This window comes from Brassica oleracea, chromosome C5 (genome assembly GCF_000695525.1).
Source record: "Brassica oleracea var. oleracea cultivar TO1000 chromosome C5, BOL, whole genome shotgun sequence".
Classification (NCBI taxonomy): Eukaryota; Viridiplantae; Streptophyta; class Magnoliopsida; order Brassicales; family Brassicaceae; genus Brassica; species Brassica oleracea.
In genome coordinates, this window is record NC_027752.1 from 15,776,496 (window position 1) to 15,795,348 (window position 18,853).

Below are 18,853 nucleotides of genomic sequence, written 5' to 3' on the forward strand. Positions count from 1 at the left end.
AAGTGGTCGAGCATGAGAAGCTGGAAGAAGGTGATTTTTTGGTTGAAGGCTTCATGTCTTTCGGCATTGGTTATTGGTGTCAACCGATAACAAAACCTTAGCAATCAACCCTCGCTGAAACTATCGATCGACATACCATGCGTGTCGGTCAACACATTTCTCAAGATGTGTTCCAAGAAGAGAGTGTCGAACGACATACACGCAGTGTCGATCAACACGACATGGACAAACATGAACCTGACATGGATAAGCATGCAACGAAAAAAATAATTCCAATTGGGAAGAAAGTGAAATATAGGAAGCTCTATGTTCCCAAAAACCTCAGCAGAGAAGCCAACATAGTTGATCACTTGATGGATTTCTCAAGAGAGTGAAGAAGATTTCTAAAGATATGTCTTTCAAGGAGGCCTATCATCAGTATAGACTTGGTAATTTCTTCTGAGAGAGAAAAGAGTCATATAAGGTCATTGAGCTGCTATTTAAAAAATTCAGTCGTAAACTCAAGAAGACACTAAAGAAGGAACAAGATCCTGAGAAGTTTATGATTCCATGTTGTATACATGGCTACGATTTCCCATATTCCCTTTGCTATATTGGATCTGTGGTCAGCATCATGGCCAAAGACACTGCTGAATTATTAGGATTAAAATTGGAAACTTTTCACGCTAGTTTCACTTCGTGAATAACTCCAAGAAAATTCAGCTGGCATGATCAGGAATGTAAAAGTAGAGATAGGAGAATTCATTGTCCTTGTAGACTTCCATACTTTGGAGATAAAATCAGGCTGGAAATCTTCTCTTCTTTTTGGATGTGCCTTCATGGCTACAATAGGAGCAATTAGCAATCTAAAGAAGAATAAGATGTGTCTGACTACTGTTGACAAAACTGTCTTCTATGATCCTTTGGAGAAGACCAAAAGCGAGGAGTTTATTTCCTGCATAGAGTTGTCTGAAGATCCAGCACCTATAGCTGATTCAAAATACGAGACTGAACAACCAGCATCAGCGTCGATCGACCCCCCTCCGGTGCCGATTGACACCCCTCCAGCGTCGATCGACACCCTCCTGATTTTAAAACAAATTTAGGGAAAATAACCTAAGTTTGGGGAAAAGGCCACAAATAAGAAAAGAAAAAAGAAGGTCGATGCAAATTTTTTTGTCACTGGTTCCTTCCTGATGTCATGAGAGAAGTGTTGAATATAAGGTGCGCTTTAAAGGAGGTCCACAACAATTTACCAGTGTTAGAGTGCTATGTGATCCACAGCTGAGAGACAGAGAGGAAGCTTCTGCAAAATCCTTTGTCAACTGCATCAACAAAATTAGAAAGAGAGATACTGAGACTTGTTTTGGAGCAAGTTCTCATTATTTCTAGACTGAACTTGAACTTCAAAACGTCAAGCTAAAGACTATAAACAAGCGCATAATGGGAAGCAACCAATTAGTAAGTTTTAATTTTTATTTTAAATTTCATTTATATTTATTTTCCGTACTTAGTTTATTTTATCTTAATCAAAAAAAGAGAAGAAATACAATATAGTACTAGCATCGACCGACACCTGATCAGTATCGGTCGACACCACTTCATCTGAGCATCGAGCTACACCTGATCAATTTCAATCACCACTCAACTCCGACAGCATGTACGAATCCCGTTTGCTTATCTTTGATTTTTGTTTTTATATATTTCTTTGCCAATCCCACACTGTATAACACTGGAGACAGTGTTGTTCAAGTCTGAGGGAAGTTTCTACTGATGTTTTGTTTTGTTTTGAGTGTCAGTTGAGTCATTTTATAGATTCAAAAAGGGGATGAACTTTTTTGGAACAAATTGCCTAACTACTCTCTAAGGCCATTCATTGAAGTTATTGATTGCTTGGTGTACTGAATAGAAACACCAAAGTTTATCGAGTTGCCAGTAATATCCACGCTTGATGAGAATGTTTGAAGGAACTAACTCTGTCCTCCAACCTTAATCTACATAAATTTCTTAATCTACATATACTGAATCGGATTCCTCATGCGGGTCTAGAAGGTAAAAAATATGTGTGTTTCTGGTTCCCCTCTCTCCTCTCTTCGACATCTAGAAAAAAAAAGGTAAAGAAAAGATTGAGATGATTTCCTGAGATACAGAGGGGTACAAAAATTTCATATGACCCCACTATTCTAATTCAATGTGATGATCGCACAAAGTTGGAAGCGAGAGGTAGGAAAATTTTCTAAAACCCCATTGTTCGTCTATACTTTGCAGAGCTGAAAAGAAAAGAAAACAAAATAATAATAATAAATCGGAAAAAGAGATTAAAAAAGAAAGAGAAAAAGAGAAGAGAAGAGTGAAGAGAGAGGAAAGGGATCAGAGAAGACTACATGTGTGTCCAGAAACCTGCTGGAGTAAGAGTCCATGTGTCTATTGATCGATACTCCCAAGATAAAGCCTAAATATTTATCTCAGAAATGAGATCACTAAAGGGGTATGTCAGATGGTATTTAGTAAGTTGTGGGCTAGATGGTGAGATTTCTAAGCTAAGGTTAAGTACATGGAAGTGCCTCTAAAGTTGGAAATGATTTGGTGTGGCTTGCAATACAGTAGAGATGACGGTGATAGTTATAAGGAGCTGGTGAGCCCTTGCCTTTACAAACCTTTTCCACTTGTTCTTCTATGTTTTGCTTGAGGCCAAACAAAGGATAAATCTGGGGGAGTTGGTATTATATGGTATTTACCACTTTTAGACCATGATATAAGTTCTATTTAGAGTTTATTATATGTGTCTGCAGTCTATTTTAGAGTCTTTCAGGTTTACATACGTTTTGGGCAACTTGGAGGTTTTGGAGCTATATAAGGTGCAAGATTGTGCACACGCGTCAGAAGTTTACCTATGGTTGGAGGCCTTTCTACGAGGAGATTGAGCTCATCTTCTTACACAAAATATATGTTTGAGTTATCTTTACAATGCCACCGGTTTAATGTCAATCATGATTCTTGATCAAAAGTTATACTAGTTTTACTCAAGAGTGGTCCGCCTGTGTGCAGAGAGGGAGCTGTCGAGAATCAACTAGTGTTGACCGACACAACCTTGGTGTCGAGAATCAACTAGTGTCGACTAACACCACCTTGGTCTACACTCCTCCAAATCAGAAAACCTACTACTTTTAATGAAGTTTCAAGAATTGCAACTTTGTCTCAAAGTTTAACTTATTTACAGAAGATCCTAGAACGTGTATAAACCCTATATATTGTTTTCTAAGCCATTGTTGACAGCAAAAAATTTCTTTTAAGTTTTGTTTTAGGTCTGGAGAGAAGAGAAGAACTCCTACATAGTTTTCTTATAACTCCTTTGGATTTATCTATGATTTGTTTAGAATATGATTTGTGTTATTGCTTTCTTGTCAGAGTAATCAACCTATTAGGTTTATGGATTTCATGAGTTTAATGTCAAACTGATAATCATATGATTGCTATGGTTACTTACTGATTTCTACACCAAGGTGTCTTGTAATACTAGAATCTTGAGTAGTTGAAATAGCACGGGAGTGTGAGTGATTATCTGAACATAAAATCATAGGACAATTTAGAGGCACAAGAGTGTAATGGTTTGTAAACTCAACATTCTCCTTTTTCTAGCCTTCCACTTCCACTTCATCTTCTACTTTTCCCACTTAATTATTCAACGCTCTCTTCATTTTTAAGCTCTACAATAGATAATAAAATTCAACATCATATCCCACAATTTTTTATCTCATATTTTTATTCTTTTCTATTATATATTGTGAAAATATATTAAACTATATCATAAATTAAAATATCCAAACTTAAAGAAGTTCAGAATATTTATATTTTAAAATAAAATTGATTTTTAAACTGATAATTAGTTAAAAATTAATTTTTAGATTGATAATTAGTAAGATTTGGTAGTTAAAATGAAAATTAGAAGAATTTTTAGATGTTAAAAAGATTATTACTACGATCTATTTACCAAAAAAATACATTAAAATACATAAAAAGAATTGACTAGAGGCTAAGAAAATATATTAAAATGACATTTTATTTGGTATAATTTTTTATATTTCTGAAAAACAGTTTACAAAATAACTGAACTTCAATAATTTGAAAAAAATGAAAAACGCACAAGTTTTATCAACCAATAGAAACATAGAGATACAACATGTGGGTTATATATATTCAACATCATTTCCTCTCAAATTTTGACATTTTGTAATTTTTGACTCATTTCAGTTTCTTTCAACAGTTGAAAATAATCAACTCAATGTAATCCATCTGTGTTTTTAATAAAATTCAAGAGCTCCACGGTAGGGTCTAAACTGTTGAAAAACAAATTAAACACCTCCAATACTCATGGTCTTACACGAGACTCCCACATTTTTATTGTTTTGGGTTTTATAGCATTTTTCGACCTCAAGTTGTTTCCTTTTCACATTTTAGCCAAATCTCAATGGCTTTAAATTGATCCAGCAAATTTATCATCATCATTTGTTTTTCGTAGTTAGTGTTATATATTTTAAATGTGTCGTAATATAACTAATTGTATTCAAAAGATCTAGACCGAATTGAGTATTATGGTTATTTTTTGTACAAATATTCGAACCTATTTCAAATGCATTTTTTATTTAGATATTTTTAGGTTCATATACATCAGAACCGAACTCATCCAGACCAATAAAGATCCAACTCAAAATCCACACATAAATTATAATATTCAAGCGGAGCCTAATTTAAAAAAAAATGATACCCAAAAATAACAATCCGTACCTAAATGAATAGCCAATGTTCATGCCTAACTGATTTTATAAACTAATAAAAAAGACTATTTCTATGTGTTTGACTAAATTAAGTGAAATAGAAAGAGTTTTTTTTATTTAGTAAAATAATTATATGGAGTGAAAAATAAAGTGCAATAAATGTAATACATTTTTATTACTTTCTATTTAAGTTATTATTTTATTCACAAAAATATTTGTTTTTGAATAATATTTTTGGCTACGTAATTTTTCACCGATTGAAACTAAAATAAAAAATGGTTTTGGTAAAACAACTAAACCGAACGTTTAATCATATGCAAAATCCAGTAAGTTTACATTTTTGATTTTATAATTGACACAAAGTTAATGTTGATTAACTAATAAATAAAAATCTACACTATTATTATGGTAACATAATTAATGATGTGATGTATTGTTAAGGTAATATAATTAATTAAATTGTTAAACTGAGTGAAATATGAAAATATAATTTAAGTAATTTTATTAATGAATTTACCAAAAAACACTATATTTTTTTTTACTGCTATCAATATTTCCAAAAAATTCTTATTTATACTTCTATTCATGTTTCCAAACAGTATCAAAAGGTACTTCAGTTTTAATAATATTCACTAGACCTTGATCCGCGCGCCTGCGCGGTCAGTTTTAATAATATAGATTAGACCTTGATCCGCGCGTCCGTACGGGTGTTCATTTCCGGTTTGAAATGCTATAATATTTATTATATGTTATTTAATTGTTATATCTAATATCTTATATTATATGGTTATATAAAAATTTTAAATGATGAATTACATTTGTTATTTATATCCAAATGGTTGAAAAAAAAATTTGTTAATCATATAGTTTATCTGTTATTTTTTTAATTTTGTAGTCAATAAAAGAAATATTTGATATAATTTTATACCCACTCACTTACATATTTTAAAATATTTTATTTATATATTTAGAAATGCATGTCCATATTAGATTATTAAAATTATTAAGTTATAGATCAAAAATATTATTAGATAATTTATGTATATTTGTAAATTCGAATTCCAATTTTTTTAAATATGTTTATGTAATAGTGTAGATTAGATTAGATTAGATAATATATATAGTTAAAGCAATATATATTATTACTAAATGAGCTTTTTAATTACTGGTTATAGACCAAAATATAACCAATTACTAAATGGACTTTCCAATTATTTATGTTAAACCAAAAATAACAATAACAAAGCCCAGTTAGATGTGTAACAACTTTACGCAGGAAAAAATCAGTTACACGATGAAAAAATAATACCTCGATAATCGAAAGAGAAGACTCTAGTGCTGCGAAGGAAAAAGAGGGAGATATTCGGTGAGTTCCAAGGAGAATTTCAGACAATTTCAATGTGATTTGGAATTAGAAGATGTAATGAATGGATTAATCGACTCTATCAAGGTACAAATTAGTATGTATACTATGTTTAAACATCGCGTTATATACTCGTTTGAGACTAATGAAACGTCTTTTGTGTCTCCAGTTGATAGGTTTCTTGATTGTGTGCGAAATCAAGAGATAGAAGAATAAAAAGTAGGCATCCAATACATCAACTGAAGAAACGTCGCATGCGTCTGTGGTGATGTTTCCTGATATAGTTTGGTTCATATTGTGATCGAGAGAGTGATAACAGCAGATCCGTAAACAACAAAGAAGGAAGAGGCCGACATGAACAAAAAAAAAAGATAAGTATTCTATTATTCATATTTAGAAATTCCCAGCAAGAGTAGTATGATAAAACTTAGAACCTGTTTAGATTGCTTGAATGTATTATATAAACTTGTAAAGATAATAAGTTTAGATTGCTTAATGTTTCTATAAAAATGTTAAGCTCCGTGAAGTTTGTTTGGTCTAATTTATTAGATTGCACTTGTTCAAACACATGAGACTGGTTTTGTAAAATAGATGAGAAAAATTTATTTCATTTTTATAGTATCTCTCGGTGAATTGTGTTTGACCTGTATAAACTATAGACAAGTGATCATTCTTCTTTTCACTTTTATAGCTTACCAAATAGTCAGTTTACGCCATATTCTGCCGTTTTGTACCATTTGTACGTCCCATGTATTGTTCTCACAGTTGTAGCAATCAAATGATTGTTTGTGTTTTGAAACTTACATGTTCATCGGTTCGAACCATCTGAAGAGTCTCTTCACCGAATGAAATGTTTTGTTACCAGGAATGTAGCAATTTCACTTGAGATCGCCATTTAGTCTTAAATGGCTTCAAATTTTTGACAGGGGTGAGACTTGCATTGTTCATCATTTTCTTGCTTAGGTTTTGATCGCAATGTGAATGTTGTTCTTTAATGTAGAATGAAGTGAGATATCGATGAGAAATAAATCTTAATTATTAATTAGAAAACTTGATGAGCAATTCGTGTGTAGATAAGGAATATACTTAATGTATCGAATATTTTCCAAAGATTTTTGTGTTTTATTTTTCTCACGTAGCTAGGTAGATTTGAATTGATCGATATACAAAATTTATTGTAATCAATCAAATATATAAATCCGTGATTAGCAAGTATTTTGATATTAGTTTTAAATGTGAGAGCTTAAATGTAGGTGATTATTATGTTAAGTATATTTAAAGATTTAAGGAATAGTTAGTTAATATCTTAACAGTTTTTAATTGATATTATCCGATTTATTGTTTTAATAATAGGTGCAAAATCTATTGCGTAAAATCTTTATAAATCTCGATTTATGTTTGAAATTTAAGATTTTATATATATGGAGTAATATTGATCAATAATATGAAGAATTAAATAAATAGGCAAATCGAATGGTTTTTAATTGGAAGTGAATTTGGCAATAGATTAAACAAACCGACTGGTGTGTATTCGGGATATTTAATGTAATACATAATGTCCGGTTTAGAAAGATTCTTAAAGTTACAAAATTATTGACATATATTAGTTTTGGTTTTTAGGTTATTCATATGTGAATTTGACAATGGATTATACAAACTCTTGTTTCGATTTTGTTTTAAAGGATTTCATAATGAAATACAAAGTTTTGGTCTTATTACCAAAACTTCGGTCTCCAAACAGTGCCAAAATGTACTTAAGTTTTAATAATGAAATATATATAGAAGAAATATAGATTATATGATCATGTATCCAATATTAAAAAAAAAATAGTTGACAAGAAAATAATGATTATATTCTTAAAGAAAATATTGTCAAGTTTTTTTTAACATATGCGATATTGTCGAGTTTTCTTTTACTCAGACTAATAACAAAAGAAAAAGTAAAGATATGTTTTATGAAATGATTAAAGGAAAATATTTCCTGCAATTTTTCGCTGGATTCTTTTGTCTTGTTCTGTTTGGACCTTTCTACTTTTACCTTTTTATTGGGTTTTAGTGTGAGGTTTCCTCTTTAATTCTACAGAAATATAGTCACCCACTAAATATATATATGGACTTTTCAATCATTTTCAGTTTTTCAACTCTTTCTTCTATTTTTCCTTTACTCTGAATTCCATTACTCGGAAATCTACATCTCTTGAGAGTGATAGGAGTAGAATATGCATTTATGTGAAATCAAGTTGTGATATAGTGGTGGACAGAGCTGGCCCTGACCTGGCCCTGACCTAAAGCTCATAAAGCATGAGCTTTAGGCGCCAACGTTTATCAATATATCAGGGGCGCCATATTACAAGGACTCTACTTTGGTGTAGTGGTTTTAACAATCTCTCACCTTATTTTACGAGTGGCAGTTTTGATTCCGGCTTTTGATTTGTCCCCTTCCCTTATATTTTCTTTTTCATAATGAATTAATGATTACAATAATCGTTTGTTTTCTACAATATTTTAGCTTCCTTTTAATTATCTATAAAATAAGGATTAAACAAAAACCTAATTATTTATTGTACTCTCTTGCATTTTCCATGTAAGTCTTAACTTTACTATTATTTTTATGATTATTATAACTTTTTGGACTTTTTAAAATCTAATCAAACATAACTATCGTATATTAGTTTATGCTCTCTCTGGAGTTCTTTGAAAATTCAACAAAACTTTACAAGTTAAAAGTAATGTTAACATGATTTGATTAAATTATAACTGTTTTTCATTTATAGATATAAAATCTATATAGGAAACGTTAATGTTGAGAATATTGTCATAAGAAACTATAAAAACGGTTGAGATGTTAGAATTTTCATACAGAATGACAGGTAACATAATTATAAAATATATTAAAATTTAATATGTTTTATAAAATAAAGGATATAAATATCAACAACTTTCCGATTTTTATTTCAAAATAGTTGAATAATTGTGTGATCATTAATTTACTTTTAAAACAAAAATACTGATAGTTATATACTTTATTTTTATAAACAAATATATCATATATTATTCTGATTAAATAATTAAAAATACCAAAATTAAATATTATTAAGGGGCATAATTTTTTTAATGTGCTTTAGGCGCCAATTAATACCGGACGGGCACTGGTGGTGGTGACTTATTATTGGGTCTTCTTTCTTTGGATACCATATAAAGAGAAATTGGAAGATACTGCAAAACCAAACCACCCTCATACATTGGAACTAACTAAAGAGTAAATAGAAACATGGGAAAAATGTTGACACTACTTGTGCTCCGACTACTCATGAATCTCTTACTTATCAGTTGGATTTCTCTCTGGATCATAAAACCAACTACTGTGTGGATACAATCTTGGCGTCAAGCTGAAGATACCTTCAAACATACTTTCTTCGGCTATTACGGTAACTAACCCTCAAATAAACCACCAATCTTTTCTTATTTCACTTCTATATATCTTTCATTTCTCCAACTATAACTCATCAGGCCTCAGCTTTGCTGTGTTCACATTCCCTCCTATTGCTCTTTCTATAATTGGACTCATTTACTTGAGTTTACTGCCGCAACAACATCGTCTAACAAGGTATTTAATATTTATCTTTAAGACTATTAATTAAATATAAGTAAAGATCAAGACCCGCCAACTTGAATTTAGACAAACTGATGTTGTAATTTGTCTACTCGTAGAGGAGGGAGGAGTGCAGCTATTACTGTCTCAAGGCCAGCCATTATCAGTAGCTTCATTGGGATTGTGCCTTGTTTCGAGATCGTTGCTGTTATTTTGTTCCTAGTTTTTCTAGCTTGGACCTTTTATGTTCGCGTTAATAATGATCTCAAGAAGCTGATGCCTGTCAAAACCATGAATCTTGACTTGTAAAACCTCTCTCCAGTTCCATATATTTCAGCTCTTTAATACAGAATTCCTTAACTTTGTTGTTTGTAATATTTTCAGATGGCAGCTTAAGTATTTTAGAGTTGCCACAAGGTTTGGTCTATTAGCCGAAGCATGTCTCTCTCTGCTTCTCTTTCCTGTCTTGAGGGGACTCTCGATGTTCCGGTTACTCAACATTCAGTTTGCAGCTTCTGTAAAATATCATGTCTGGCTGGGCACCGGTTTAGTTTTCTTTTCTTTGGTTCATGGTGGAAGCACTCTGTTCATATGGGGTATTAGTCATAACATCGAAGAAGAGGTAATCTTAATATTCCTAATAACAGTCATATATTAATGTTCCTGACTTCTTTCTTGTGGTAAAAACAAAAAAAAAACAGATTTGGAAATGGCAGAGAACGGGTCGAGTATATGTGGCTGGAGTGATCAGTCTTGTAATAGGATTACTGATGTGGATCACATCACTTCCTCAAATTCGTAGGAAATGTTTTGAAACATTTTATTACACACACCATTTGTATATTGTTTTTCTTGTATCCTTCTTGTTTCATGCTGGTGATCGTCACTTCTACTGGATTCTCCCTGGAGTGTTTCTCTTTGGACTTGACAAGACACTTCGGATTGTTCAATCACGATCCGAAAGCCGCATTCTTTCTGCTCGTCTCTACTCATGCAAAGCCGTTGAGCTTGTTTTGCCAAAGGACCCAAGTAAGATATTAACAATAAAATATCCCACATTGGAAATTAAAAAAAAAACTTAAGTAATATATAAAAAGTTACAACGAATCCATTCAATGTCAATTGGTTTTAAGTTGGAAATCCATGACAGACATGATTTAAACATTAATAAACTAGATTTCTTCTGTATTCAAAATTTACACATGAAAAGTGTTTTTTATTTGGTGAGAATTCTTGGTATTTTGCAGGGCTTAACTATGCTCCCTCGAGTTTTATATTCATGAACATTCCGTCGATCTCACAGTTTCAATGGCATCCTTTTAGTATTACATCGAGCTCTAGTGTAGACAAACACACAATGTCTGTTATGATGAAATGTGAAGGCAAATGGACAGATTCTGTTTACAAGAAATTAGAAGAAGCTGCAGATTCGGATACTAAGATTAACAACATTACCATAAGAGTAGAAGGTCCTTATGGACCTGTCTCGGTAGATTTCCTCAGGTTGCTAAAACACTTCCGTCAGCTCAAGTTTAATATATTGCTTAAACCTAAAGTATTGACGTGTATGGCAGGTATGATACTCTTTTCCTTGTGGCGGGGGGAATAGGGATTACGCCATTTCTAAACATTTTGCAGGAACTGGCTTGCCAAAACCGCCTCAAAACTCCAAAAAGCGTGCAGCTCGTGTTTTCGGTCAGGACATTCCAAGACATTAACATGTTGGTTCCAGTATCCCCTATACTTTTTCGCCCGATCCACAACTTAAATCTTAGGATTAAAGTTTTCGTCACTCAAGAAAAAAAGCATTCCAATGGACCAACAACACTAAAAGAGTACTTGGCACAGTCACAAGTTCAGACTATTCACATTGGAACGGACGTGGACTTTTCAAGATTCCAAATTCTTGGACATGAAAGTTTCAGACGCCTTGCTACTTTAGTTCTTGTAGCTTTGCTGACGTTTCTCGGATTACTCATCGGTTTAAGCCATTTCTTTATACCGAATGAGCACAAGAAGCATTCAAACTCTATGAAATTAGCTGCTTCAGGAGCAATGACGCCAGCTAAAGAAAAGGTTCCTTCATGGGTTCCCGATTTGGTTATCATTGTCGCTTATGTTATAGCTATGACAATCGGCGGTCTAGCTGCAATTATTCTACAATGGAGACGACAACACAGAGAAACACTAAGAATGACTAAAGAAGAAGTAAACCCACAGGGAAGAAACTTTACTGAGTCAACACCAATTGTTCCTATGGAGGAACATAGGATACATATCGGAGAAAGACCAAAATTCAAAGGTACTAGTGGATTTGCATTTACATTTTTGAGTTTTAATGTCTATTTAGCCTGTATGGCATTTTTGTTTCCTCACAGAGATATTGTCGGAGTTTGAGACGAGTTTGAGAGGATTGTCAAGTATAGGAGTGTTGGTATGTGGACCGGAGTCAATGAAAGAGGCTGTGGCGTCGATATGTCGCCAAAGGTTTCAGTGTTTTGGAGTAGATGATTCAAGAACAATTCACAACAAGGTGAATCTCAATTTTCATTCTCTTAATTTCAGTCTCTAATTTAAAATAATATCTAAAGTTTGTATCTTTAGTTTCTGGTTCTCAGTGCTTACAGTTTTATTATTTTGTGGTTTGTATCTTTACTTTTGTGTCTGAAGTTTGATCTTCAAGTTATTTTGTTGGGTTATTTTGTTGTTTTTTTTAAATTTCATATCCAACTTTGTTAAGTATAAAGTACTATACTAGAGATTGATCTGCACTTTTTCATTCTTATACTTTCGGTTCGAGGATGTTAAATAAAGCAAAAAGTGTAGATTGTTCTTAATCTTGAATCTTACATTAGGAGGGATGATCATTTTCTCATATCAGATTATTAGTTTTGCTAACAACACACTAAGTTCTAACATCTTCGAATAAAACATTAAGAATACACTCAAAGATAGCAAACTTAGGGGAAGTATTTGCTCTAATCTAGACACTTAGCTATTGCGTTGAAGGAGAGACTGAGATTAGGAACCTTAATCATTTGCATACGAATTCATAGTAATGACACTACACAATGTGTGGTCTTATGCCTTGCAACCCGTACCAGCCTAATGTAGTTCAATAGGTTTCGAGTAATAGTATTATGAGCACCATGTTACAAGCTGGGTTGTCTTGTGCTAAATCTCTCTAATCATGTCTCTCTACTCTCACGTAGCTCTTCAAGCGAATTCAAATTCTTCCAAAACGAACCAATCTCTTGCGTCAAAAAATTTCTCGCCATTTCTAGTCTTTCCCATATCTTCTTTCATTAACTTTGAAATCCTGAATGGTAAATAAAAAATGAAATAATTGAAGGCAACTATATACTTAAGAGTCATAATCAATATTATTATGAATATGGTGATGCTGCTGAAGATCAAACTGACTTAAACGATGATGAAGACACCTATTCAAATCTCTTAGGAAACAAAAAATTATAAGAAAAACTTTTCTTATTAGCTTTAGAAACTATTTAAAACTAAAGCTCTCGATGTTTCACTCTTAGATCTTATGGAACAACACCTTTCCATTATACTTATATTTATATGAAAGACAATTATAACATGTGAGATATGAAAAACACAAACCTAAACTAAATATAAACTTCATTTTCCTATTTATAGGTTTCTTTACTGTGTTTATCTTAACATATTAAACATCTAATAATATGTTAAGTTTCCACAAGCTTGGAATTATCCAACATTTATCCCCTTAATTCCAACTTGAATTAGGGAGATCAATTTCTTGAACTCCGATTAAGTTCCTCATTTGCTTGAACATAATCCATGCTAATGGCTTGGTAAGGATGTCCGCCTTCTGCTCAACACCCGGCACATGCTCCACTTCGATTTGCCCATTTTCCACACACTCACGAATGAAGTGATACTTCTTGAGTACATGCTTACTTCTTCCATGGAAAACTGGATTCTTCGTTAGAGCAATGGATGATTTGTTGTTGATCCTAAGCTTGACCTTCTCGCCTTCTTTACTTAGTATCTCACTCAACAATTCCTTGATCCATATAGCTTGCTTCGCTGCTTCTGTTGCCGCCATGAACTCTGCTTCGCATGATGACAATGCAATTGTCTGCTGCTTCTGCGATGTCCAAGTGATCAGTGATGAACCGTAGTAGAATGCATGTCGTGACGTGCTCCTCCCGTCATCGAGATCAATGTTGTGACTGCTGTCACAATTACCAACGACACTCCTTGACCAATCTCTTTTGAAGAACAGATCGTAGTTTGTTGTTCCTTTCACATACCGTAATACGTGCTTGATGGCTTGTCCGTGAGAGTCTCTCGGATTGTGCATGTATCTGCTAAGAACACCAACTGCGTAACACAGGTCGGGTCTTGTGCGAAGCAGATACCTCAAACATCCTATGATTCTTCTGAACTCTATAGCATTTATCTCTCGTCCATCTCCAGCTTTTGAGATCTTCAAATTCGTCTCCGTTGGAATTTGAGTTGCGTTACACGTTTCCATCTTTGTGTCACACAAGATTCCTTGAGCATACCTCTCTTGTTTTATTCTGATTCAGTCTGCTCCTTGAATCACCTCTATGCCAAGTTAGTACGTTAGCTTACCTAGATCGGATATCTCGAACTTCTTAGACATCTCCTCCTTGATTTTCCTAATCACCTTAAGCGAAGTTCTCATCACAAATAGATCATCAATGTAGATGGCTATGATCAAGACGTCTCCTCCTTCAGTCTTGCGGTACACTGATGGTTCCTTCGTGCACTTCTCAAATCTCATCTCCTTGAGAACCTGATCAAGTTTCACATTTCATGCTCTGGGTGCCTGGCGTAACCCATATAAAGCCTTGTGTAACACATAAACTCGATCCTCTTCTCCTTTCTTTTCGAAACCTTCGGGTTGAGTTATACACACTAACTCCTTTAGATCTCCATTCAAGAAAGCGGTCTTCACGTCTATGTGATGTAACTCCCAACCGTTTGTTGCTACAAGGGCTATTAAGAGCCGAATAGTTTCGAGTCGCGCCCCTGGTGCAAACACTTCATTGAAATCTATTTCTTCTCTTTATACATAGCCTTTTGCCACAAGTCTCGCCTTATACTTGCTCATTGTACCATCCGCCTTTGTCTTTATCTTGTAGATCCACTTCAACCCTATAGGTTTCACTCCAGCAAGTCTATCCACAAGCTCCCACGTCTTGTTTCTTGTGATAGACTCCAACTCGGCCACCATCGCCTCAACCCATTCTCTTATGTGTTCATCTTCAAAATAGTTCTCTGGCCCGCCATCCACTGTGAGCAACAGCATTGCACTTTCTTGATCTGCAAGTAACACATAATCATCGAGATATCTTGGTTTTGTTATGGTTCGGCCTTGTCTAGTCACCAACGGTTGACCTCCACCATCTTGGTTTGCATTGTGATCTGCATGTTCTTCTTCTTCCTCGTCTTGGGTTATAGCTTTCTGTCCATGATCATCACCTTGATCATTACCTTCTTCTATATCACCCGTATGTGGAAGCTTAAGCATGTTCGGTTCACAATCAGCTTGGTTTGTTGTAGACGACCAGTCCCAAGCTTTCTCCTCATTGACAATCACATCTCTACTCACCATCACCTTCCCTGTGACTGGATTATAGAGTCTATAGGCTTTGGAACCTGGCTCAGTTCCAAGATTGATCACACTCTTTCATCTCTCATCCAACTTCTTCAGATAAGGCCCAACGATTTTCGCATGAGCTACACAACCGAATATCCTTAAATGCTTGATATTTGGTTTCCTCGATGTAAGTCACTCGTATGGCGTCTGATTCTTCAAGGCTTTTGTAGGAACTCTGTTGATGATGTAAGTTGAATGTCGTACAGCTTCACCCCACAAGTAGTTTGGCATCTTCATTTCCTTCAGCATACTTCTTGTCATTCCCATCAAGGTTCGGTTTCTCCTCTCCATAACACCGTTTTATTGAGGTGTGTAAGGTGCGGTTAGGTGCCTTTTAACTCCATTCTCTTCACATAATAGTTTGAACTCAGCTGAGGTAAACTCTCCTCCTCTATTGGTGCGAAAGGTTTTGATGATTGACCCGGTCTGCTTCTCTACACTCTCTAAAAACCTTTTGAATCGATCGAATACCTCACTCTTCTCTTTCAATAGCATAGCCCACATATACCTAGAGAAGTCATCGATCAAGAAAAAGACATACTTATTATTTCCTGGAGTCAGTGGTGTGATTGGTCCACACAAATCTCCAAACAATAACTCTGATTGCTTTGTCGCAAAAAACATGACCTTGGTCGGGAATGACTGTCTAATCTGCTTCTCTGCGAGACATACGTCACACACGCTTTCTTCGTGTGTTCCACATGGCATTCCTACGACCATCTCTTTTCTAACCATGTTGTTCATCACTCCATAGCTTATATGTCCTAGTCGAGCATGCCACCTCCATGTAGCATCTTCGTCCCTGACATGTAAACACTCCGAGTAGCTTATCTCCATAGGGGTCTTGTAGAGACGGTTTGGAGATCTTGTCACACGAACTAGCAACCTTCCATGCGAATTTGTGAGCGTTAAGTAGACATCTTTCATGTTAACCTCACATTTTTTTTATGTTGCTTGCCCAAGACTCAGTATATTGTGCTTCACATCGGGTATGTAGTATATGTCTTTGAGTGCCTTCTCCTCTCTAGTCTTGCCCACAAAGGTAACCACACCCTTTCCTACAATGTCAACACACGATCCATCACCAAACTTCACCTTCCCTTTGGTGTTGAGATTCAAACTCGAAAAGAACTCCTTGTTTCCCATCATGTGATTACTCGCTCCATTATCCAAATACCATACACTTGCATTGCCTTTGTCGATATCAAGATTCTTTGGAATCACCTTATCTTCGTTCAAAAACACCACCTCGTGTGCATAGAGTGCATCGGCCTCTTCTGTCTCGTTTAGGTTGGTTTCTTGATTCTTCTCTGTCTTCTTGGGACAGACAGTTGTGTAGTGACCATGCTTGTCACATCTCCAACATATCAGCTTTGAACGATTCTTCTTCGAGTTATTATATTCGGTGTGTGACGCACGGTTTTGGTTGTGTGACCTACCTCGACCTATGCCTCTATTGTTCCGTCCTCTTCCTCTATCACGGGAATTCTCATAGCCCCTCTGACTATGCTCTTCATTATTCGAAAACATCAGTTCCCCTTGGTCTTCTTTCTAAGTTTCTTCTCCTACATGCTCCTCATACGCCTTAAGCCTTCCAACTATATCCTCGAAACCCGTCGAGTTGAGGTCTAGCACTTGCTCAAGCGACGCTACGATCTGGATGTACTTGTGTCTCGGAAGACCCTTTAAGAACTTCTTAACCATCTTGGATTCTTCTATGTTTTCTCCCAAAAAGGTTGCTTTAGATGATAGGCCCGCTATCTTCCCCGCGAAGTCATTGACCGTATCGTTATCATCTATCTTCAACCTATCAAACTCTGTCATCAACGTCTGAGTCTCGCTTCCCTTACACGATCCGCTCCAAGGTGTCGCGACTTGATGGCGTTCCAGATCTCTTTTGATGCGGTTTGTTCTCCCACCTGGAGAATCAAAGTCTCGGGAACAAATTGAAACAAAAGAGCTATCGCAATATGGTTCTTCTTTTGATCTTCTGAACCGGGTTCGATCGTGTCCCACACTTCATGAACACGTAGTAGAACCTTCATCCTCATCGACCAAACTGTGTAGTTTGTCGATGTCAGCATAGGACATTGGATGGATGAAGATCCAAGGTCCTTCGTGCGTGAAGCCCTAGTCACGTCTACCATCTTGCTTACGCGATCTCTTGTTCACAAGCACCAGGATATTAAGCTACAACTTAAGCTTAGATCGAGTCTCCAACCTGAGGTTCTGATACCAATTCAAATCTCTTAGGAAACAAAGAATTATAAGAACAAATTTTCTTATTAGATTTAGAAACTACTCAAAACTAAAGCTCTCAATGTTTCACTCTTAGATCTTATGGAACACCTCTCCATTAGACTTATATTTATATGAAAGACAATTCCCTTTAACATGTGGGATATGGAAAACACAAACTTAACCTAAATAGATGATATCTTGCATATTTACATTGTCTTATCCATTTATTCATGTGCATTTTCATCATATAGATTAGGGTTTAGCCATGTCTAGGTTGCATTTCGCATACATATGTCTCTATTAGGTATTGGAGTACCACATGGAGTTCCTGGAGACATTTGGGCGCATTTTGAGCTCAAAAGAAGTGTTTAAAGCGATCAACGGACGAGCAGCGCACCAGAGCGACCTCACCGGAGCGACGCCGTGAAGTCGCTGTGACACACATCCCAGAGCGACCTGGCCAGAGCGACGCTCCGAGGTCGCTCGCGTCTCCATGGCGAGACGACACAAAATGAAGCCGATAGCGACGTCTTCAGAGCGACACCACCAGGTCGCTCGCGAGGAGACGACCAGGGAGCGACGTCTTCAGAGTGACACAGCCAGGTCGTTCGCGAGGAGACGACCCGGGAGCGACGTCTTCGGAGCGACACAGCCAGGTCTCGCGAAGAAACGACCCGGGAGCGACCTCTCGCAGCGACGTGCCGAGGTCGCTCCATGTCTATTTGCCTGTCGAACTCATGTTTTTCTAGGGACCTTTTGGTCATTTCATTATGAATTTTTTTTACTTTCTAAACCTATGTTTAAGTATCTTTTGTAAGCCATCAGTGGCTGATTATCTTGATCTTGGAGGAAACCACAAAAAACCTCTTGGAAAAGTTCATCTCTTTGATTCATTTGATCATATGTTATCTGTTGATTTCTAATCTATTATTTGTATTTCTCTACATGATTAATCTGAAATCCAATATGGGTTTAAGAGGATTCATGAAGAGTAGTGAGTAATCACCTTTTGAATTCATGGGTTAGGGAGATTAAAGGTGATTAGGTTAGTTCTAGGATGTTTTAGTGTAGATCATTCTTGTTCCTTGCTAGTAGAGTATTCATAATGCATCTTATGAGTTGGCCACTCAAAAGTTGATCTTTAGACATTTCCCACCCACAAGGTGTTTGATGAAATGCCTGAGACAACTCTCCTAAGCTTTTAACATACTTTACCAAAGACATTTGTT

General features: G+C 35.4%; 1 protein-coding gene across 1 annotated transcript; it reads left to right on the top strand.

Annotated features, from left to right (window-relative positions):
* The first annotated feature begins 9,302 nt into the window (after positions 1-9,302).
* LOC106343163 (ferric reduction oxidase 8, mitochondrial) lies at positions 9,303-12,408 on the top strand. The gene is made up of 8 exons (XM_013782309.1): positions 9,303-9,545; positions 9,628-9,724; positions 9,829-10,014; positions 10,094-10,331; positions 10,411-10,738; positions 10,957-11,212; positions 11,284-12,011; positions 12,088-12,408. The coding sequence occupies exons 1-8, from the start codon at positions 9,389-9,391 to the stop codon at positions 12,279-12,281; spliced, it is 2,184 nt and encodes a 727-aa protein (XP_013637763.1). The 5' UTR covers positions 9,303-9,388; the 3' UTR covers positions 12,282-12,408.
* Positions 12,409-18,853: the final 6,445 nt, after the last annotated feature.